Source organism: Polypterus senegalus, chromosome 6 (genome assembly GCF_016835505.1).
Source record: "Polypterus senegalus isolate Bchr_013 chromosome 6, ASM1683550v1, whole genome shotgun sequence".
Classification (NCBI taxonomy): Eukaryota; Metazoa; Chordata; class Cladistia; order Polypteriformes; family Polypteridae; genus Polypterus; species Polypterus senegalus.
The window spans coordinates 35563205-35588113 of record NC_053159.1 but is presented as its reverse complement, the minus strand read 5'-3'; the positions used below and the strand labels follow the sequence as shown (position 1 = coordinate 35588113).

At 41.3% G+C, this 24909-nt stretch overlaps 1 protein-coding gene across 2 annotated transcripts in view; it reads left to right on the top strand.

Moving 5' to 3' along the window:
* Nucleotides 1-23927, top strand: part of trim62.1 (tripartite motif containing 62, tandem duplicate 1) — a 75769-nt gene extending 51842 nt beyond the window's left edge. For both annotated transcript variants that reach the window (XM_039755807.1, XM_039755808.1), the window contains exons 3-6: nt 6604-6699; nt 21614-21870; nt 22217-22332; nt 22517-23927. In XM_039755807.1, coding sequence (XP_039611741.1) covers nt 6604-6699; nt 21614-21870; nt 22217-22332; nt 22517-23067 — 1020 coding nt within the window. In that variant the 3' untranslated portion in view covers nt 23068-23927. The remainder of the gene's footprint in view (nt 1-6603; nt 6700-21613; nt 21871-22216; nt 22333-22516) is intronic.
* The last annotated feature ends 982 nt before the right edge of the window (nt 23928-24909 follow it).

Genomic DNA, 24909 nt, shown 5'->3' with positions numbered 1-24909 from the left:
CATGATTATCGTGATATTTCTTTCAGGACTTTTTGATGTTGTTAGGTTATGTCCAGTGCTGGTCACATTAGACTGAAACTTTATTTCTGCTGTGTGTATAAACATTAGACTAAAACTTTTTATTGACCATCACTATAAAGCACATGGGCTAAGTAACATATAACAAAATGTGATTTTTGGGTGGTGTATTTCTTTAAGTCTTTACACTGGCACCCAGTTTGGAGCTAATTTCAAACTCCTAACATACAAAGCAGTAATTGGCCCAGGCTCTACTTACGTACAGTATCTGATCGTATCAGTATTTGCACAATGGAGTGTATTTTACAATGCCCTCATGCAGATTTACTAAAGATTTCATAGTTTTGTAAAACAATTAGTGGAGGTCAAACTTTTAGCTACATGGCTCAAAGCTTTGAAATGATCTTCTTGCGTGTTGTATACATTCTCCACCAGCCTCTGCATTTTCATTTTGAATAAAGTACCATTAATTTAGTCAATTATAGCCAGATTAATGCATCTCAGTTTTCTACTCATTTCCACAACAGTACATCTGTGACAATCAGGAACAGTTATTGAACTTCCTCTGCTCTGATGATCTTCTTGGTATCCTAGTGTGGCCTTTGCACCATAGTTTCTGCTCATGGGAAGTGACACTGAGATAGCAGGCACATTAGAAGTATCAGACAGCTCAGCACTTACTTAAAATAGTACAAAATGCCCAATCCGAGGGTGGATGGCAAGTTGGTCTAGGCTATTAGAACTGTGATTTAATCTATTGCAACTGACCACACAGTCTTGTTTTATCCAGCAGTGCAACTGACTTTTTGAGTTTTTTTTTTTTTCCTCCACAGTTCTCAACTAGCCATATTTCAGTTATGATGTAATGAATTTTTTTCATCAAATAAAATTATATTTGGTCAGTTTTATTGTGTTTAATATAATTCGTGTATTAGTCTATGTAATTGATATGTGGTTTATAGCATCATAGCTAAAAAACCATGCAAATGCGCCATGCATGTAACTCTGAAAAGCACTGTACAAAAATAAATTGAATTTTTCTGAGTCACATCTTGTTTAAAAATATCCTACAGAATAAAACACATTGTCTTGTGTGCTCTAACTATGATAGCTCAAATTACAGTGGGTGGTTTGAAAGCTTCTTTGTAGGCTGGGCAGCACAACATTAAAACTTAAGTTTATTTTCAGCTGTGACATGGAAAACTGCAAACATGTCACCTTGCCTCTCCAGTGAAGGCTTTTGTAGCTCTAAAGCAAAGGCTCCTTTAATTTTTCGAGTTTGGAAGCTACAGTATTGCATGATCAACATTGCAGATGAGATGGTTGCAACATATCAAACATGGCAAATAGCTTAACAAGTAAAAGTGTAGCATGGTTACAACCAAAAGGAAAACCGATCCACAGCTTGCAATGCATTAAAGAAGCTACATTTCTCCATCCTCCATTACAGTGAGTGTGTGGTGTCAGGTGTGTAGCTCAGTCAAACAATCCCATGCTCTTTTGCCCAAGTCTGTAGTCTCTTCCTCTTTGTCTGTTGCTTTAAAAGTTAACAACCATGTGATAAATAGCCATATTCAAGTGTCCTTTGCCATTGACTGCAGGTGAAGATACAGGTGCCGGTCATAAAATTAGAATATCATGACAAAGTTGATTTATTTCAGTAATTCCATTTAAAAAGTGAATCTTGTATATTAGATTCATTCATTACACACAGACTGATGTATTTCAAATGTTTATTTCTTTTAATTTTGATGATTATAACTGACAACTAATGAAAGTCCCAAATTCAGTATCTCGGAAAATTAGAATATCAATTAAGACCAATGCAAAAAAAGGACTTTTAGAAATGTTGGCCAACTGAAAGGTATGAACATGAAAAGTATGAACTTGTGCAGCATTCAATATTTAGTTGGGGCTCCTTTGGCCTGGATTACTGCAGCAATGCTGCGTGGCATGGAGTCAATCAGTCTGTGGCACTGCTCAGGTGTTATGAGAGCCCATGTTGCTCTGATAGTGGCCTTCAGCTCTTCTGAATTGTTGGGTCTGGCGTATTGCATCTTCCTCTTCACGATACCCCATAGATTTTCTAAGAGGTTAAGGTCAGGCGAGTTTGCTGGCCAATCAAGAACAGGGATACCATGGTCCTTAAACCAGGTACTGGTAGCTTTGGCACTTTGTGCAGGTGCCAGGTCATGTTGGAAAATGAAATCTTCATCTCCATAAAGTTCGTCAGCAGCAGGAAGCATGAAGTTCTCTAAAACTTCCTGGTAGACGGCTGCGTTGACCTTGGACCTCAGAAAACACAATGGACCAACACCAGCAGATGACATGGCACCCCAAACCATCATTGACTGTGAAAACTTTACACTGGACCTCAAGCCACGTGGATTCTGTGCCTCTCCTCTCTTCCTCCAGACTCTGGGACTTTGATTTCCAAATGAAATGCAAAATTTACTTTCATCAGAGAACATAACTTTGAACATACAGTCATGTGAAAACATTAGGACACCCTTTGAAAGCATGTGGTTTTTTGTAACATTTTTAATAAATGGTTATTTCATCTCCGTTTCAACAATACAGAGAGATTAAAGTAATCCAACTAAACAAAGAAAACTGAAGAAAAGTCTTTTCAAGATCTTCTGTAAATGTCATTCTACAAAAATGCCTATTCTAACTGAGGAAAAAGATAGGACACCCTCACATGTATTCCCTCTTAAATTGGCTCAGATCTCACACAGGTATATCACACCAGGTGCACATAATTAGTAGATCGTTACTCTGCATGTTGAATGAGGCTTGCCCTATTTAAACCTCAGACATTTAGTTTGGTGTGCTCCTGACTGTTGAAGTGAGAGTGAGCACCATGGTGAGAACAAAAGAGCTGTCAGAGGACTTCAGAAAAAAGATTGTAGCAGCCTATGAGTCTGGGAAGGGATTTAAAAAGATCTCAAAAGATTTTGAAATCAGCCATTCCACTGTCCGGAAGATAGTCTACAAGTGGAGGGCTTTCAAAACAACTGCCAACATGCCCAGGACTGGTCGCCCCAGCAAGTTCACCCCAAGAGCAGACCGCAAGATGCTAAAGAGGTCTCCAAAACCCTAAAGTGTCATCTCGAGAACTACAGCAGGCTCTGGCTACTGTTGATGTAGAAGTACATGCCTCTACAATCAGAAAGAGACTGTACAAGTTTAACTTGCATGGGAGGTGTGCAAGGAGGAAACCTTTGCTTTCCAAGAGAAACATCGAGGCCAGACTGACATTTGCCAGAGATAAAGTTGACAAAGACCAGGACTTCTGGAATAATGTTCTTTGGACAGATGAGTCCAAAATTGAATTATTTGGACACAACAGCAGAGGACATGTTTGGCGTAAACCAAACACAGCATTCCAAGAAAAGAACCTCATACCAACTGTGAAGCATGGAGGTGGAAGTGTCATGGTTTGGGGCTGCTTTGCTGCAGCAGGACCTGGTCAGCTCACCATCATAGAATCCACGATGAATTCTACTGTGTATCAGAAGGTGCTTGAAGAACATGTGAGACCATCAGTTAGAAAATTAAAGCTGAAGCGGAACTGGACCATGCAACATGACAATGACCCAAAACATACTAGTAAATCAACCAAAGATTGGCTGAAAAGAAGAAATGGAGAGTCCTGGAATGGCCAAGTCAAAGTCCAGATTTGAATCCCATTGAGATGCTGTGGGGTGACTTGAAAAGGGCTGTACGTGCAAGAAACCCCTCAAACATCTCACAGCTGAAAAAGTTCTGCATTGAGGAGTGGGGTAAAATTTCCTCAGACCGATGTCGAAGACTGGTAGATGGCTACAAGAACCGTCTCACTGCAGTTATTTCAGCCAAAGGAGGTAACACTCGCTATTAGGGGCAAGGGTGTCCTATCTTTTTCCTCAGTTAGAATAGGCATTTTTGTAGAATGACATTTACAGAAGATCTTGAAAAGACTTTTCCTCAGTTTTCTTTGTTTAGTTGGATTACTTTAATCTCTCTGTATTGTTGAAACGGAGATGAAATAACCATTTATTAAAAATGTTACAAAAAACCACATGCTTTCAAAGGGTGTCCTAATGTTTTCACATGACTGTAACTTTGGACCACTCAGCAGCAGTTTTGTCTTTAGCCCAGGCGAGACGTTTCTAACGCTGTCTCTTGTTCAAGAGTGACTTGACACAAGGAATGCGACAGCTGAAACCCCTGTCTTGCATATGTCTGTCTGTGGTGGTTCTTGAAGCACTGACTCCAGCTGCAGTCCACTCTTTCTGAATCTCCCCCACAGTTTTGAATGGGTTTTGTTTCACAATCCTCTCCAGGGTGCGGTCATCCCTATTGCTTGTACACTTTTTTTGTACCACATCTTGTCCTTCCCTTCACCTCTCTATTTATGTGCTTGGACACAGAGCTCTGTGAACAGCCAGCCTCTTTAGCAATGACCTTTTGTGTCTTGCCCTCCTTGTGCAAGGTGTCAATGGTCATCTTTTGGACAACTGTCAAGTCAGCAGTCTTCCCCATGATTGTGTAGCCTACAGAACTAGACTGAGAGACCATTTAAAGACTTTTGCAGGTGTTTTGAGTTAAGTAGCTGATTAGAGTGTGGCACCAGGTGTCTTCAATATTGAACCTTTTCACAATATTCTAATTTTCCGAGATACTGAATTTGGGACTTTCATTAGTTGTCAGTTATGATCATCAAAATTAACAGAAATAAACATTTGAAATACATCAGTCTGTGTGTAATGAATGAATCTAATATACAAGTTTCACTTTTTGAACGGAATTACTGAAATAAATCAACTTTGTCATGATATTCTAATTTTATGACCGGCACCTGTATATGTCTGCTGCACAGTGAAAAATAGTGTGGCAACTGGATGATCAAACATATTAACAACAGACAGCAAATTGAGTGTTTAAAAGTAAGAAAAGAGTAGTAAATATAATGAACATTACAGTGTAATATGATAACAAAACTTCGTTTGTGTCGACAACTGTCTATAGAAAAAGTAAACACATTTAGGCGTGCAAGTCCGGATGCGTATGTTACTGGGTGGGATTTTATGTTATAGCATGCATTGTGAATGCAGTCTTCTCTAATTATCCCCTGTTCAAAAAACTTCATTCAAGTCCCTTGCCATTAGCCAGGTAAAGGGTGACTACAACTCTTTGGCAAAACTGTCCACAAAGTTGTGTTGGTTTATGAGTTCACTTATTTTGTGTAGGCATTCAATTAATCTGTAACTAAAACTTACGGGGTTTTGACTATAAGGTTAGTCAAATGTCTGTCCTTCCTCAATATCTTGAAATAGATGAGGTAGTTAAATATCAGTGAGAAAAATCCAATCTGGCTGTTTCATCTGAAAAAGAATAAGAACATACTGTCCTGAGCATGGAAGGTGCTTGCTAATAAAGTATTATTTGCTTCTATTTTTAATCATTGACATATTTAAATGTTTTGGAAATTCAGCATGCTATTGGAAGAAAGTAATTTTCAAAGTCATGAAAATTGGTGAGCTTTACTAGTCACAGAGGGTCAGTTGGTCACACAAAGAAGCTTCTACAAACGCATACTTAAGAAGTTTCTTGTCAAAGTTGACTTCACTAGTCTGACGACCAAAGAAGTGACTGCAGCTTTCACACATGCAGCCACTCACTGAAAGGAAGTTTCATTATTTAAAAACGCAGAAGTGGACATTTTTATTTTGGATTTTACTCATTCCTTAAGGTTATTTGCTAGTACAGACAATATGTCCTAAGTGACAGTAGAAGGGTAATGTGGAGGTGGCAGCACTGTAATCGGTGTTGTTGGCTCTGAGCTTCATTTGACTTGGAGCCCAACTGCAGTCTGTTTGCACACTCATACAGTTTTCTATGGTTTCTTCTTGCATTTCAAATGTGCATGCTAAATTTATATTGACCTGATGTGTGAATATGTCCTCTGATTGATTTCTATCCAAGATTGATGCCCATCTTACACAAAATCGTGCAGTTATTAGCTCCAGTCCCAAGTGTCAGTTTCTTCAAGGAAGAGGGTTTAAATAATATGGATTGATGGGTAGGATGTAATCAAAGGCCTAGAAACATGGTCATCTTTCCTTTGTCAAGCTGAATAAAAGGCAACTGTTAAAAAGCTTAGATTCAGTTTCTTCTGAGCTGCTCGGGGGCCAGTGGCTGCCTGGTACTTTGCTGTATAGCTGAACTACATCTACTTTCTGATGCAACTGATGACTTTCTGGTTTGTCAAGGAAGGGTGGTTTGAAGCACAACTTGTTCAATGTATAGGAGTATCATCTAGCATGCGAATAGCTAATGTGAAAGTGCTTTGGCTCCCGAAGGGCTGAATGTTATAAGCTAAATGTATTTTTAAAGCTACTGAAAATGCTTACAATGTTAATTCGGTGATGGTCCCCTGGAGCATTTTAGATTGTAGTTGTCTTTGTCCCTTTGCCTACTGGGTTCTGTGCACTGTTCTCTTTTTCACAGTATGCTGTCACTTGCTGTATTTGTTAAGATGTGTCCTTAGGCAGCTAACATATCCGCATTATTGTGACAGTAGTCTTTTGTTCCTTCCAGAGGGAGATGAAGGAACAGCTCGTTGCCCTGCAGGACAGTGAGGTGGGCCACACTGAAGCATTGCAGCTGCTGCAAAGACAACTAACAGAAACAAAGGTGAGCTTGTTACTGGAAAATCTTTACCATCCACAAAGGTCTAGTTCACATGTTCAAGCGGATGTGTATTTATATTTGGGAAAGAAAAGGCTGCATATCATTTTGCCCAGAAAGTGTGTTTGTGTGTCCTGCTGTGGACTGGTGCACTCTCTATACCTGATTTCTGTTTTGTTTTCAAACTGCCAGGATAGTCTCCAGCCTCTACAAAAGTAAAAGGGATAACTGGAAATTATGTACAGGTATCTGTTAAATTCTACTTGAGACATTTCAGATGGAGGTTTCTGAGTAGGCTTCCTCTCTTTCATACTCTCTGCCATTTTAGTTTGGGAAGGTATGGTTATATCTGTGCCTAATTCCAAGAATGGCTGCTGTTGCCAGTTGTCCTGCGATGTCCTAGGTCAGGAGGTGAGTGTTGTTGCATATTTTTTTGTGCAGTTATCTGATGAATTCAACCTCATACCCTGCATAAATGACAGGCAGCTTATACTCATTCCCCTTTTATCACACTGGAGAAGTTTGGTTAACCCATTTAGTGTAATAATTGGGAAAAGGTAAAGCTGAAACAATAAGTATTAAGCCACAGAAAACAAAGATTAAGTAAAACAGATAACTGTTACTGCTATTAACTCTTTCAGGGCTGATGTCGACTTTTGTCAAAATGAGGAGTTGATGATGGTAATCAACTGTAAACTGTGACAAAACCATCCGTTATGTTGGACTCTCATTACTAGAAGGAAAGTTAGATTCATTGGTTTGACTGAGATTCCATGTGCTCACGTGAGTAGCAAGGCGCACACAACAGCAAAAATGGCACTGACATCTGGCGAGAGATCAAAATACTCTGTGGATGATGTCTTGCCTATTATCTCTGAACTGGACTATGACTTGTCAGACTCAGATTTTGATATAAGTGATTGAAAACGAATGTGAGGTTCCAGCTTCAGCTGATCGGTCCCCAGCTAGTTGTGCTACTGACAATGTTTGCCAGGGAGGACTGCCACTTAAAAATCAGATTGTAATGCACTGCGACCGTGACTGCCGCTGCTGAAGTCCCAGCCATACAAAGACAGCCTGGAAGCGAGTCTGCTGCACATTCGTAGCAAATTGGCAGCCACAGCATGCAGCAACAGACGTTTTATGTTGATTTCAGTGTGAAACCATTGTTTCTTTGGAAAAAATATTCAGCCCTCAAAGAGTTAAACATATATGTTACTGTTATAGAGTACACAGCACATGTCAGAGTTCTTTTGAAATAGCAAAGCTAAATATGCAACTTTTAAACAGCGCTAGTGAAAGAAATATCACAATTTAGACCTTGCAGCAAACACACAAATAAAGACTATTAAATGTACAGATGATGCTTTGAGTGGCTTGAACCGAAAATAGATGGAAGAGGATTAAGTGTCAAAACAAGCCATGCTGCTTCATACAAATTGCTTCTGATTGCATCATCCAATGGTGACAAGTAAAAGAATAACCCGTTTAAATGAACTTCTGTTCCACATCAGCAAGCAACACATAGTAGTATTCTAAACACAGAACTTAACTAACAACATGTAAAGATTTCTGTGTGGCCACTGTAAGTGAACAAAATTTTTTACCTGGAATAAAACCTGAGTAAAAATGAAACTTAGAAGTGCATAAAATACACTGCTCTTTTTCATCTTAGTCTGTAACTATGTATCCATTATGTGTTAGAGTATAAGGATATCTTTGTTAATCAGGAAGTCCATATTTTGGGATTAGCCTGCGATTAGTCAGGATTCTCTGTGGTCCTAAGCTCTCCTGTCCTTGCTACTCTCTATCCCTTGAGGTTTGTCCTGTAATTCCTATGAGTTGTCGTCCTTGGACTGTCGTGTTTCCAGGCAGCAGTGTGCTTCATAGCCCTTCACACACAATCCAACATGATCCAGCTGAAGCAAGCAGTCTGTCGTTGGTGGCATTGTGCTGTCTGAGCAGCACACTAATACAGTGGCACTTGTCTGAAGGATGTGTTGAGAACCAGCTGCCTAGCAACAGTAACACTGGAGTGCCCCCCCCCCACCAGAGATGGCTAAAGCATAGCGGACATTGTGCCCTCCAGACCATTGCTTTTTGTTTCATCTCCCTGCAGGGGTTCCTGACTGCCATGTCAAAGAAATGCTGCTTTGTGTTCAGCTCACTATTGGTGTAACCACCTCAGGCCCAGGTGCCTTAGCCTGGCAGCAACTGCTTGTGTGCCATTCAGAAAGCAAAGCATTTATATACTGTATATAGTGCACCAGTAAATATGTGCTCAATCCCAGTCTCAGTGAGCAATGTGAGAGCCAGTAACATTTCGGCATTGGTTTCTGTCTGGTGCTCACCTGCACAAGGCACCAGAATAATGAGTAAACCAATCTACTAAAAGTGGACAGACGGGTCAATAGACCAGACAACCTGGAGCAAGAAGTAACTACTTGAGAATTAGTGTATATATATATATATATTTCTTAAAGTGGTTCTCCAGGAAAAGGCCAGGCTGGACAAGATGTGTGTATGATTAGTAGACAAAGTGCCTATAAAGAATTGACCTCTCTTGGAAATTTTTGCATTTTTTTATTATACAACATTGAATCACAGTAACTTTATTTTGCCTTTTTTTGACATTGATCACCAGGAAAAGATTCTTCAATGTCAAACTGAACACATATCCCTGGAAACTGGTCTAAATTAATGACAAACATAGTACACAAAATAATTTATCACATAAATATTCGCTCCCTTTACGTCAGTGTTTAGGAGATGTAGCTAGGGTTGGGTGATATACTGTATGAAATTTTTGATTTGATATTTAATAAAAATCAGTATGCAAAAGCCAGTATCACAATGTTCAGCACTTTAATTTTCCACAACTACTTCTGAACGTTAAATAAAATCTACACAATCTCCAGCACTCTTTCTAAACCTGTCTATGTTAACTTCACCCATGTAGCCTGGCAGTTTTAAGCGTGAGGGGAAAAAAATAGAAGAAGAAACATTTAGAATAGATAGGGTTAGTGCTGCTGTTTGCAAATGGCCTGATTTTTCCCAGGATGACAGTTCAAGCAGTACAGCATGTAAAGAATAAAACATGCAACCGTATCTGAAAAGGACATCGTAGCATGTTCATCTCCTGCAGTGTACTCTTCTGGATCCCTGGCAAAATGGATTCCTGCTAAGCAAAGTTTCATAGAATGTTTCCTGTTGTTATACGTATGGTAGCTTATGAGCAGACGATAAGCAGTGGTTCAGGGGTTTAAGAACTAAAGTAATTACCCCATTTCTAAACACACTTTTGTGCACTTAACTTGCACCTAGCAAATACCGGAACTTTTGCCAATATCAAATAAGTTCACTAACCAGTAATTCACATCACACCAGAAGTGAGACATCTGTGCAGAGTGTAAACCCCTCATCCCTTCATTTCATAGACCTCTCAAATACTGAAATATTACAAGCAGGAATTAAAACGGCATCCTTCAGAATTTTTTTTTTTTTTTTTTATTATGAGAACGTGCAGTGAATGCACTTGACTTGAGCATTCATAGTTTTTGTCCTCTTTCTCTGTACGTTTAGCATTCGTTTGCTCAGAGGTTGATATGCTTGCTGCTTCCTCAGTAGCTCTTCTTTTCTCTACCCTAGCGGCCCGCTTCTTCTCTTGTTTCGTCTGCATCTTTTCATGTTAAAACAGATTAAGTCAGTGTTTTTGTTGCAATTAGTAGGTTTTCTTTAAATTTTCACTTAATCTGGCACTTAAGTCTTCAATCTGCCTCAAGAATGGTTTAAGATATGCAGAGGTAGGCGAAGATACGGCGAAGGTGGTAGGGTTGAGAATGGCGCCCATATGCATGCTCTGCACGGCCACCCTACTGTCTGCTGCCGACAATTGTTTCTACAATAAAAAAAAAAAAAGAGGAAAACCATGGAGGTCAATCACCCCAAAAGCGGATAGTAGACATCACATAGTATATGTGTACCAAATTTCAGGTCAATAGGTCAAACGGTTTGCGAGCTACAGGTGATTTAAAATCCTGGACAGACAAACGAACAGTCACGGTAGTGTATTATATATAAAGATGGGTTCTGTTAATTTATTGGTTTTCTTTTCCAATTCCATTTCAAGAATTGTTTAACTTTTTTCAAAACTGTTTTAACTTGAACTCTGAAAAAGCACTTGTAAAGTTACTGTATTGTGTTATCCTCATCGTCTGGTGTCGTTTAACTGTTTTCTTTCAACATTTATTTAAGACCACTTATACAAATATCATCAGTGTCAAAAAAGACACTTATATACAAATGATTTGAAACCATTACAAGTGAAGTAAATTGTTGAAAACATATGTACAATACATATATGTACATATACAGGGTGGGCCATTTATATGGATACACCTTAATAAAATGGGAATGGTTATTGATATTAACTTCCTGTTTGTGGCACATTAGTATATGTGAGGGGGAAAACTTTTCAAGATGGGTGGTGACCATGGTGGCCATTTTGAAGTCGGCCATTTTGGATCCAACTTTTGTTTTTTCAATAGGAAGAGGGTCATGTGACACATCAAACTTATTGGGAATTTCACAAGAAAAACAATGGTGTGCTTGGTTTTAACGTAACTTTATTCTTTCATGAGTTATTTACAAGTTTCTCTTTGTTTACAGCCATTGACATGTCGCAGAGGTTAACACGTGAGGAGCGGATAGAAATTGTGTTGATGTCTGGTGAACGCAGTAACCGGGTCATTGCAGCAGATTTCAATGCAAGACACCCTACTGTATACTTATGCAATCTGTTATTCTGCATTTTATTTTTGTAATTAATTTAGTCCACTTTGTTGAGATCTATTTTCAGTTTAATGTTACAGAGACTTTTCTATTGAGAAGTGTCAAAAAATCAAATAATCCTCTGTGCGTCAATGTTGTATTATTCTGAAAACTTCCATCCATCCATCCATCCATCCATTATCCAACCTGCTATATCCTAACTACAGGGTCACGGAGGTCTGCTGGAGCCAATCCCAGCTAACACAGGGCACAAGGAAGGAAACAAACCCCGGGCAGGGCACACACACACACACACACACACACACACACACACACACACACTAGGGACAATTTAGAATCGCCAATGCACCTAACCTGCATGTCTTTGGACTGTGGGAGGAAACCCACGCAGACATGTGGAGAACATGCAAACTCCACTAACTCCTAACTGCGAGGCAGCAGTGCTATCCACTGTGCCACCGTGCCTCCCACTGAAAACTTCCAAGAGTGTAAATACTGTGGCGAGTCACTGGGGCTGCGACTGGCTGGGATACCTGGAAGGAACTGAGGGTAGCATGTACATCCTCTGGGCCACGAGGGGGCAACTGCCCTGGATCAGAGGAGGACCACGGGAGAAGAACAAGGAGTCTTACGCCTATTGGGACCCGTGGCCACCGCCAGGGGGCGCCCTGAGTCACAGAGGGCTCGGGACTGTTTACTTCCGCCACACCCGGGAACATGGAGGTGTGACGATGTGGGTTCTGGCTCCACGCTCCCTTTGATGTTTGGGAACCCTTGAACCCCACACCGTCGATAATGTTACCGAGTGAGCTAGTCAGTGAAGGCAAATAATTGAGCATCTGAACAAGGGGATGGTTAAAAGTGAAAACAGTGCTTTTATTAAAAACAGTCAACAAAAAAAACAGTGTTCATAAAGTGCAGTTCTTCAATAAATAAATACTTTAAGATGAAAAGTGGAGGTTAAAACCATTGGAAAAAACAATCCTTTAAAACGAGAGGTAAAATCTTCTCTAGGAAGCAGTCTTTAAAACAACAAATCCGGTGTAACGTTTCTGTTAGCGTCTCACCTGCTTATCCTGTTAGGGCTTAGCAGCAGGCAAGACGCTCTCTGCAGCTGCCCTCCTGTAACACTCACACGAGACTGGAGACCTCCTGATCCCTGGCTTCAGTTGGCACTCATCCCAGTCTCAGAGAACTTGGTTTTCCACAACAGCCAGGTCGCCCACGTTGGGGATTCCAGCACCAAGTCTCCCGACTTCCGCTGCCTTTCCATGGCCTCTCTGCGGCCAGTCGCCTTCCCTTGGTCACTCCTGCTACCTGGTTACTCAGCGGGAGCAACATCCAACTCAAACGCCTGGGTGTTGGCCTAACACCCAGCTTCCTTACAGCTGCCCTAGATCGTGCGCTCACCACACGCACACACCGCCTGTCCGTCTCTCTTGCATCGCATGCTTCCTCGCTCCCTGTAACCTCCGTCCTCTTTCCTTTCCTTTTTCTCTCCGATCGTTTCCTTTCACCCCCTTCAACCGACTTGCGCTTCCTTTTTATAACGTGAGGGGCCATTACAGCTGTAGCATTAGCCGCGGGAGCAATCACGAATGTGGGCAGTTCCTCACCTGTGCACACAGTGAGAAACGCCCACATCGACGCACTGCCCCGCGAGCTCGCTACATCCCCCTCACGAAGCCGCCTCGGTGCGGTGATTATTTAAAAATGGCCTTTGCTCAGCGAGCTGTGGACCCTTAACACCACAGGAGGAGGATCCCTCCAGGGACGCCCAGAGTGCTTCCGAGTGCTCTTCCGTCACACCAGGAAGTGACATCGGAGGAAGCACCTGCAGCACATCCAGGTGAGAATAAAAGGGCCCGCCTTCCTACAGCCTGGGAGCTAGAGTTGGAAGTGGGAGCAAGAGAAGGCTCCCGTGGAGAGTGGAAAGGCGGTCCAGGGACAGAGAGTGGAACGTAAAGGAAAGGTGATTGGGACGAGGAGCCCAGTGTACTGTGCGGGACTGTGTGTTTGGGAAGAAAATAAAACGAGCTTTTTATAAAAATGCGGTGTCTGTCTGGTGGGGTTCGAGGCAAGTCTCACAGTACTTTCTATGGGGCACTGTAAATACTTCCCTGACATCCATCGCCACATTCCTATTAATCTTCTTAGGAGAATCTGACTACTTTATCTACTTTAGTTATCATTTTTCCCAGTCTTTCTCATTCAAGTTTTTAATTCGTGTTTAATTGATTCATAAGCCTTTTGCAAAGTGGTTTTTCAACAAAGTGCTTTTTAGTTTTGTTAAACTGAGGCTTATACCACACTACGTTTCTGTTTAAAAACACAGACATTACTATCTATTTTCACCTTTCATCCACACTTTACAACCCCTAAAAATAGACTTTTGAAAGTTCTCTCCACACCTGTATACTTCTAAAAATGGCATCTCTGAATTGCAATGGAGATGGACATTTTAAAAATACAGACTTTAATTGAGCTCTGATTTGTTTGTCTTTGTGTTATGGCCCTTCCCTGGCTGGGCCCTAGTCGTTTCAACATCTCAGTCCCTAAATGATCACCATCAATGAAAGAAAACCCTGTTCTGGGCATAGAAGAGCTGCTTTCCTTGGTGCTTGTTGTGCTGCTTACTTGTATTCATTTAAATTGTGTTTTTCAGTTTGAATGCTGCTTGCATGTGCAAAAAGCAAATAATTTACTGGTCATTATGGTTTTACGATAAATCCCACAGCTGGCACTGTTACTGTTGTAGTGAATAATGCAAAGTCTCATTAAAATCTGATTGTAAATAATGCAGTTGACAGCCTCTTATCAGTGTTTGTTACTAAAACTTGAAATGTGATCCATTTAGTAAGTTGCTTTCCACAGAAAAATGAATAACAAGCCACTTAACAAAGTGGACAGGTGTGTAAAAATACAGGGCACAGTAAATATAGATACACATGGATACTTTTATTTTCTTTGTTTGGTTAGCTTTACAAATTATTGATACAAGATGTTCTCCAATTGCTGTGGACTACTTATAATCAATCATCTCGAGAACAAATGAACCTGCAGCCGATCACTTAGCACTGCTTTAACATTTGTGGTGCTATTGTTTAGTGACCTGTCACCAGTTGTGAAGATTTGGAGCCAAAACGGAGATGAAACAACTAAAAGGACATTTACAAGCCACTACAACTCTCTGATCAGTCACCCATTTAGGTTGGATATAGGGAATCAAACTGGGCTTCTTAAGCATGGTGTTTCCCATAGTGATTATCTGGGGAGACACGCAAGTTGCTCGTTCCTGTTATAGTTTTTGCTGCCAGGGAATATTTTCTCTCTTCCACCCCAAACCTCAGCAATGGAGGCACACTGGTAACACTGGGACTCTGTATATGAAGATACTTCAACAAGACCTGCATTATTCCTAGTGTAGCCCCCAGTTCTGGGAGTCGGCAGAAGTGGAGTCTTTGTTAATTCAGATGCCAGCTGCCACATGAATGTTACTTTGGGGTCTACAGCACCTGCTCCCCTTAATACAACTCTGCAGATGCTGAAAGGAGAACTGTGCTAAGCATAGTTCTGCACTTCTGTCTGCACTTCCATAACCTTCCTCCTTTGCTCTTTCAATGTCTGCAAGTCCAATTCCCTGTCTTGCAATCCCAAAAGTTACATTTTTGTTTGTGTGTTCACTCCACTATTTCTTTTCTGAAAACTTTTGATATTGCTTTCTTCACATAAGCCCTGCTTAGACTTCCACAGTTTTTTGTGTTTGAGTTGATTGTGATTAACATTAAGACACCCTGATGTTGGTGGAACAAAATGTTTATTATTTAATAAAAATTTTTAGCTACCTTATTAATTGTACATTTTATGTCAGTTTTAATGTTTCTGGCATATGTAAACGTCAGAAAAAGTTGTAGCTACAAATGAAGGATTGCTTTTAATGTTAAATGACAACACAGTCTGTGGAGAGGTTACCCAGAAATCTGAAGTTTTATGCTGCATTAAGATGAACCTTTCTGTCCAAAGGTACAAATGCCAACTTCAAAAAGGCCACCAACTGGGGATTAGTCAGCATCTCCATGCTTAGAGTTCAAACAGGACTTGTTTTGTCTTGCATCACAAGGGAGCATTCACCCAGAAATACAATGTATAATGTACCTACGAGGAGTAAGAAACGTGAGTGTTGTGGACCTGACAAACAGAAGAGAGGCTCATCTGTATGATGTTGCATGTTTTACACACTACAACACAATATGGGTTAATGGTGACGGAAGACTGCAGCTGAGCTCACCACACCTCTAAAGCCTTTGCACAGGCACCAGCTCTATCAGGTAGCGTGTAGTAAAAAGGCCATCTTGTGATCCTTTGGAAATGTAAAAGTATGATGTGGCTGTCACACATTTGTCTATGTGACATACACTGTGCTTTGTAATCACGTAATATGACATATTCAGGATCTACCGCTGGCAGTCGTTAAATGTAACATCCCCATGATTAGAAACACCAGCTTAACACAGCATTCTCAAATATACTTAATCCAATTCATTCTTGGATTGATTAAAGGTTGTCCTTAAGTGTAATAATAGGAATATTTTTTTGATAATGTTGGCTTGTGGCATTGTTGTTCACCTGCATGCTGCTTGGAAGGATGAGGAAAATCTGACTCAATCCTCTTCTTTTTCCCCAGAATCACCAAGTTCGAGTCTTCATGAGCAACTAGTCACACAACCCTCGCTTCTTGTCAAAAATGGCCACCTTAAGATGCTGGCATTACTCACTTTTAATTGTGGCAACATTTAGGTCATTGTTTATGGATTCAAGTGAAGTTCCAATTGAAATGCTGATATGCCCCATCTTCCCAGGCAAACCTACTGTAGGTTTAGCTAATTCAAGAGTAAGTCCACTTTGACCTGATCAATTAAAGAGCAATATTGGCTTGAGTGGCTGGGCCCTTTCATGCTGATGCTGGATAGATTAAGACTGATATCTTTAATGATCACACCGGCATCACTGTTCTTCATGTTAACAAAAAAGACAGTCCAAAAAACAACTTGTCAAAAAAGGCCGAAGGCGAAATTCAGTTTCATTCCTAACGTGCACATGCTTAATTAAGCAGTGTGGCATTGTGGCTGCTTTCCCACCTTAATGTTTGTAGTGGACAGATTAATCCTACAGTAGCTTCTGCTCATTCTCATCCAAAGTAAGCCTGTCAGCCCTGACCTGGTCAATACAATGACACCATGGCATTAAGCCTCCTTACCCAATCATACTAAACACTTAGTGAATGTGAAAAATGGATAAGTGGGAAATGAAGTTGGTCCATAAGCAAGCATTGTGAAAAGTGTTTAAGGATGTGTCATAAAAGACTAACTGGGATATCCAGTTACCACTCTTTTGTGCCAAGTGGTGTTTGAGCATGATGTCAGTGTGTTTCACTTTTACATTAAAATGTTGAGGGTAGACCTGGGCAAGTTAAAAATAACCAATCCTGTGCAAGCATACATTTCTCCATAAGGCCTCTGCCCTAAGTACCAAGGCAATGAGTTTATGAATAGTTTACACTTAGCCTCCATCTGGGTCAGTGGTGTAGAGGGTCACTTGGACCTTCATTCCCAAGTGGACCTTTGAGCAAAGTAAAAGTTTTAGTGGAGCAGCATTTGTGAAGGAAAATGATAGAGACTCCAAGATGGTTGTTTTTGGTTATGTGAGAAGATGTGGTCAAGTAAAATGGCAATGCAGAGTTTTTAGGGATTAAGGCCTTGCTGAAACTTACGATGTGTGATCCTGTAGGACCCATCATAATGATAATTCACTTTATTTGCCATATACAATTTCTTGCATTAGGAATTTGTTTTTTACATGCCGCTACTTGCTTTTCAGAGACACACAGAGGAAGAGTATAGGTGCTAGTTTCAGGATTCTCCTCTTATTGTGTCCTCCACTGGTTTGTCTGTCCCAATTCTGGTCTGACTGCATGTGTGGATTTGAAATTGAAGTTGACTTACCTTTTTTTAATTGATTTTAATTAGAAGCAAATAATCCTCACACTCAAATCAAACTTAACAAACCGAAGTTCAACCCCCCACCCAAAAGAAAGAGAAGAGAGCCAACCAACAAAGCAAAACTTTAAAAGCAGCCAGGAAGGAAAAGTATTCTTTTCCCCAAATCTAGAAGCTTATTCTAAAATGTTATTAATTAGATCCTGCCATATTTTAAAACGTTTTGAGCAGATCCTCTAACTAAGAATTAGATTTTTTTTTTCAATTCCAGACAGTGTAGGACATCAGTTACCCATTGAGTTAAAAATGGTGGGGTGGGATTCTTCCACTTGAGCAAGATAAGTCTACGTGCTAGTAGTGAGGTAAAGGCAATTACGGTTTGCTTGTCCTCCACTTTAAGCCCATCTGGGAGCCCACCAAACACAGCTGTTAATGGGTTAGGAGTAGGGAATCCATTCCTGAACGGGTTTATCCATTCCCAGGAATTCAGGAATCCTGCATGTCATTCCCGGGAATCCCAGGGATGACACAGTGCACGGGCACCTCACATGTGAACGGTTTTAGAACGACCGACACTTATTTTTAATAAAACTACTGCAATATGTTGACACCAATAAAAGACTAACCTTATCTACAAGCAGTTCATTCTGTCATATAAGTACATGTATCTAGTTCAGGGGTGCCCACGCTTTTTCGGCTTGTGAGCTACTTAAAATGACCAGGTCAAAATGATCTACTTACATTAAAAATGATATATATATACAGGTGCTGGTCATAAAATTAGAATATCATGACAAAGTTGATTTATTTCAGTAATTCCATTCAAAAAGTGAAACTTGTATATTAGATTCATTCATTGCACACAGACTGATGTATTTCAAATGTTTATTTCTTTTAATTTTGATGATTATAACTGACAACTAATGAAAGTCCCAAATTCAGTATCTCAGAAAATTAGAATATCAATTAAGACCGATGCAAAAAAAGGATTTTTAGAAATGTTGGCCAGCTGAAAAGGTATGAACATGAAAAGTATGAACATGTACAGCACTCAATATTTAGTTGGAGTTAGTTTGGCCTGGATTACTGCAGCAATGCGGCATGGCATGGAGTCGATCAGTCTGTGGCACTGCTCAGGTGTTATGAGAGCCCATGTTGCTCTGATTGTGGCCTTCAGCTCTTCTGAATTGTTGGGTCTGGCGTATTGCATCTTCCTCTTCACGATACCCCATAGATTTTCTAAGAGGTTAAGGTCAGGCGAGTTTGCTGGCCAATCATGAACAGGAATACCATGGTCCTTAAACCAGGTACTGGTAGTTTTGGCACTGTGTGCAGGTGCCAGGTCCTGTTGGAAAATGAAATCTTCATCTCCATAAAGTTCGTCAGCAGCAGGAAGCATGAAGTGCTCTAAAACTTCCTGGTAGACGGCTGTGTTGACCTTGGACCTCAGAAAACACAATGGACCAACACCAGCAGATGACATGGCACCCCAAACCATCACTGACTGTGGAAAGTTTACCCTGGACCTCAAGCAACGTGGATTCTGTGCCTCTCCTCTCTTCCTCCAGACTCTGGAACCTTGATTTCCAAAGGAAATGCAAAATTTACTTTCATCAGAGAACATAACTTTGGACCACTCAGCAGCAGTTTTGTCTTTAGCCCAGGCGAGACGTTTTTGACACTGTCTCTTGTTCAAGAGTGGCTTGACACAAGGAATGCGACAGCTGAAACCCATGTCTTACATACGTCTGTCTTTGGTGGTTCTTGAAGCACTGACTCCAGCTGCAGTCCACTCTTTGTGAATCTCCCCCACAGTTTTGAATGGGTTTTGTTTCACAATCCTCTCCAGGGTGCAGTCATCCCTATTGCTTGTACACTTTTTTTCTACCACATCTTGTCCTTCCCTTCACCTCTCTATTAATGTGCTTGGACACGGAGCTCTGTGAACAGCCAGCCTCTTTAGCAATGACCTTTTGTGTCTTGCCCTCCTTGTGAAAGGTGTCAATGGTCATCTTTTGGACAACTGTCAAGTCAGCAGTCTTCCCCATGATTGTGTAGCCTACAGAACTAGACTGAGAGACCATTTAAAGGCTTTTGCAGGTGTTTTGAGTTAATTAGCTGATTAGAGTGTGGCACCAGGTGTCTTCAATATTGAACCTTTTCACAATATTCTAATTTTCCGAGATATTGAATTTGGGACTTTCATTAGTTGTTTAAATCAAATTTAAAAGAAATAAACATTTGAAATACATCAGTCTGTGTGTAATGAATGAATCTAATAAACAAGTTTCACTTTTTGAATGGAATTACTGAAATAAATCAACTGAAATATATCAACATCATGATATTCTAATTTTATGACCGGCACCTGTATGTATGTATGTATATATCTATCTATCTATCTATCTATCTATCTATCTATTATATATAGATATAGATATTGCATAGTTTTACTGTCAAATAATGCAAAGAGTACGTGACACGTGTTTCGCCCTTTATGTTGCGCCACGGTGTGTGGTTCATTTATTTGACAGCATGTAGATCGGGGTAATTACATTCATGGCATTCGTAGTCTGAGTCACAATCTGATTGTATGGGTGCATGTGGGATGACCAATGTGTTAGAAGAAAAGAGATCTCAGACTGGCCGCCCTGTATGTCAATCAAGTGGCAAATGCCATAGGGAGGATATATGATAGACTAACATTTAAAAAAAAAAAAAAAATTTTGAATGCAACACGATCTACCTGATCAGATACTGATACACTTGTTCTAAAAAAACGCCCGCGCTTGCCGTTGCTCTAAAACACCGCCATTTCAGCTTTTACTGATGCATCCAGTTTCTTGTCATCATTCTGTGATGGCAAGTTTCTTGGCACAGATAATGCGGATGCAACAGACTGACCGCATTGCAATTTCAAGTTGCTTTTCAAAGATGTTGTCTGACAGACGTCACTGAAGTCTGCCCTGTTCCTGCATTTGTGAGCCTCAGAGTGCAGACTCCTTCCAGTCCACTATACTCAGTCTTAGTCGGAGCCGGAAGACTGACGACTGCTGCTGGTTGACTGAATTAATGTGCAACACACTACACTGTGGGCCAAAAAACCGTGCCACTTAATTATTTTCAACTATAACTCTGTTATTTCTTGATCGATTTTTACACTTCTACACGCGCTATATATACAAGCTTGGCCATTCCCAGTTTCCCGGGAATTACAGCAGTTTCATTCCCAGGAATCCGGGAATGAACGAGCCCGGGAATGGATTCCCTAGTTAGGAGGGATTGTAACACCAAGGCTGTCTGGTAGTCATTCAGAGATTTTTGTCCAAAATGTTGTTAATTTGGTGCACACCCAGAACATGTGGCTTAGCGAGGCAGAAGCTAAATTGCAAATTTCACAGGTTGAATTATTGCCCTGAAAACTTTTTGGACAATTTTTAAATGAATATAAATGCACTCAATAGAAGATTTTAAGTTGAATGATTGAGTGCTTTGCATATGCAGAGCTAGAGTGTATTCCGTGCCTGGCTGCCTTCCACTTCTTTTGTGAAATACTAAATGAAAGATCCTTTCCCCATTGTACTCTGGTATCTTTGAAAGAATGAGGATTTAAAATGTTTTTTTTTTTTATAAATTGTAGACCTGCTAGCTGGGTCTTCACATCTGACCAATGTTTCTGGAATAGAAACAGATGGGAGGTGAGGAAAATTGGGCAGGCTCCATTTAGCAAAGTAGCTTGAAAGTAATAGAAAAAATCGTGTTGATAAGTATAATTGCTCTTAGGATGCAAAAACGTTATCCATGTATAAACCTCTAGATGTTTTAAGCTCATAGTTTTTCCTGATATTAAATACTGTGCATGTTGAGAAGGTGGAAAAGAGTGGTCCTCATGTAGAGGTGCAACTGATAAGAGCTTCTCTGCCTTGAAGAGCTTCCTGCATTGGTTCCATAGTGTGAGTGAATGAAGGGCAATTGGACTATTAGTGTATTGATGATAGTGTATTTACTGTGGTACAGAGCAGGGAGACCAGGCTTATGTATGTTCATCAATTTCTGTTGATGTCCAGGTCAATATGGCTGTATATTTTCCGACTAGTAACAGATTTTTTCTTTAACATCTTGTGTCTCTGCAGTCCTCCGCCAAGAGCCTACGAGCAACCATCGCTGAAGCCTTTGAACGTCTGCACCGTTTCCTGAGGGAACGCCAGAAGCAGATGCTGGAAGAACTAGAGACCGACACGGCTCGGACGCTGAATGATATAGAGCAGAAAATCCAGCGCTATAGCCAGCAGCTACGGGATGTACAGGAGGGCATTCAGATTCTCCAAGAGAAACTGGGAGAAACTGACAAACATGGCTTCCTTGAAGGTGTAGCCTTGACATCCAAAAGGTAGGGGCTTGTGCTGGGTGGGCATTCCATGCTAACTTATTAATTTTTTTAGTCTGACAAATTTGTAGGCACTGTTCAAAATGTGAAGCCAGTCTAGTTCATTTTTTCTGTCTGCTGATCACTTTTCTCCGTCATTTGATTCTCTGTCCATGGTGACTTGCTTTCCACAATGGCTGCCTTCTCCAGTGTTACTCTACCTGAACCAGTATTCTGTGTATTATCCATTTCATGTTCACTTTTTTTCTTTGTTGCTTGAAAGAATGGGAATTGGTTAAGGTGTTTCGAGTTTTACCTCATTAGATAACTGCTCAGTGTCCAACTTGTTAATTAAGCATCTCTTCTTTAGGGTAAAAGGCAAAATCCATGAAACAAATCTCACCTATGAAGACTTCCCCACACCCAAGTACATGGGCCCCCTGCAGTACACGATCTGGAAGTCCCTGTACCAGGACATCTCTCCAGGTAGCTTTCATTGGGATTTATGTTATGGGGGTTAGTACACCTGAAGGAAACAAACATTGGTTAATGGAGAGGGAAACTTTTTAGACCATGAGGGAATGAGATGGCAAAGAGTGGTTGGAATCTTAGGTGGCCCAGCAATGAGCTTGTTAGCTCATTCCTAATGGCACCTGCTTTTGTTTTTCAGTGCCTGCTGCGCTGACTCTGGATCCCATCACTGCCCACCAGAGGCTGATATTGTCTGATGACTGTACCATTGTGGCATATGGTAACCTGCACCCACAACCCCTCCAGGACTCTCCTCGCCGATTTGATGTTGAGGTGTCTGTCCTCGGCTCTGAAGGCTTCTCAGGGGGCATCCATTACTGGGAGGTGATGGTATCTGAGAAGACTCAGTGGATGATTGGTGTAGCTCATGAAGCGGTGAGCCGGAAGGGCAGCATCCAGATACAGCCGAGTAGAGGCTTCTTCTGCATTGTGATGCATGATGGAAACCAGTACAGTGCCTGCACTGAGCCCTGGACCCGGCTAAATGTGAAAAGCAAACTGGAGAAGGTGGGCGTCTTCTTGGACCATGCCAAGGGCCTACTTATCTTTTACAATGCTGATGACATGTCCTGGTTGTACACTTTCCGGGAGAAATTCCCTGGCAAGCTCTACCCATACTTCAGCCCTGGGCAGAGTCATGCCAACGGAAAGAATGTTCAGCCGTTACGGATTAACACAGTTCGACTTTAAAGAGAGTGCTGCTGGAGTCTTGGGGATCCTGGGTTGTGGTTTTCTCTCTTGCTGCTGGGAAGGGTTTCTAGTCATATCTAAATATAAATATCTATATGTATTTGTGTGTGTGTGTGTGTGTGTGTGTGTGTGTGTTTAGAATTCAGGTTTAAAAGCATGGACCTGTTTAATTCTACTTGACCAGATGGACTTGCTGAATGGGGTGATAGTGAGCAGAAACAATGACAACAACTCTTCCTCTACTTGTGTGGTTCTACAAGCAGCATCTTCCAGCTTTTCTTCTCAAGGATGTCACAGGGCCACACACTTCATGCATTAATCCCACAAAACACATGTGCCTTCCTCCCGCATGCTCTTCCGTGGGTCCGTGTCGAATACAGCTGGAGGGCTGCTTGTCTGCGTTCTTACCACCTTCACTCCCATCTCTTGCTCTTTGCACTCTGAGGTACCATCTCGTTGCTTTGTACCTATTTTGTTGCCGCGGTCTCCTCAGGCTCCGAACCATTAATTTGACTGCTGAACCCTTCGACCCTTTTTTCAAAAGAAGGTCCCAAATTTTCCCAGAACACAATGCTACTTGGTCTCTGCTTCACCACCAACTGTTGGTCTGGGTTGATTTTCTTTTCTAATATATCTGATGGTGTTGCTGCTTTTTATTGTGTCTGACTGGGGGAGTGGGGTGGTCCTGCTCGGCTGCTGATTAGACCACGGCGTAGTCTTAATACTGATCTGAGTAGCACTTGAAGTGGTCAAGCGGGTCGAGCTGGAGATGACATACCCTCCTATTCTCTTCTTGCACAACATGACAGCTAAGACAAAAAAAAATATTTTCATGGCAAATAAAAGAAATTAAAACAGGACTCTTGTTTGTGTTTTTAATTGAAAACCAGGAGCTAAAAGCTGCAGCTTGCAGGCTCGGAGTTAGGTGGCCTTGGGATGCAATGGGTGAGGATTGGGAACACTGGTGTGTGTGTGTGTGTGTGTGTGTGTGTGACCACTGAAGTGTATTGTAGGGCTGTTTGGTGACCCTGATTGGCTCAACTGGCTAAGACACGTCCCCCGGTAAATGTATCGGTAATGGCTGAGAACCAAAGCTGCAGAAGCTCGTCTGCCAGCCAGAGTACCAGGGGCGCCTGTGAAGGCCAAGAGAGGGAACACAAGCTTCCTGAAGCATCGATTAGCAGAATGAAGAGCCCCGAGAGATGAGCCTAGTATGCTGTGCTTTGGCAGCATCTCCAGCTTAATGAGAGCTAACTGCACCCGTGAGGCTCTGGCTGCAGCTGTCCCGTTATTAATTGTTTTCCTAATCACAAGCTGTCTTGGACAGGACTACAGGGCTGGCATCAGAGAGTGAGAAGCCACAAGTGTCATCAGAGACGGGTAGTTCAGCTCTCCACGGGCCTGTCTGTATAGGAGTTGCCAGTTCATCCTGCAGACAATTACAACTTGTCCACAATTCACAGACATTACCTTCATCTGACTGCAAAGGGAAACTGTGTACCACAGATATTAAGAAAGAGTACAACTTCCCTGACCCCATCTGTCAAGATAAGCCCAATGCAACATTAAATATATGCTGTAGGGCATTTGCAGCTGCCGAAGGGCTGAGCACAAATTAAAGGATTATCTTTAAAAAAAAAAAAAAAAAAAACTGCACAAGGGGGGGGCTACAGAAAAGCCCCGGGCCTCAAGAGGGAGAAGGTTAGGAGCACATGCACTGATACAGCATGTTGCTGCACCCACCACACAATGAACCAGCTCAGGATCCCAAATGAGGACTTGAGTTTAGCCATGCCGTGGGTGACACCTCAGCACCACACAATAGTTCAAATGAAGTGGAAC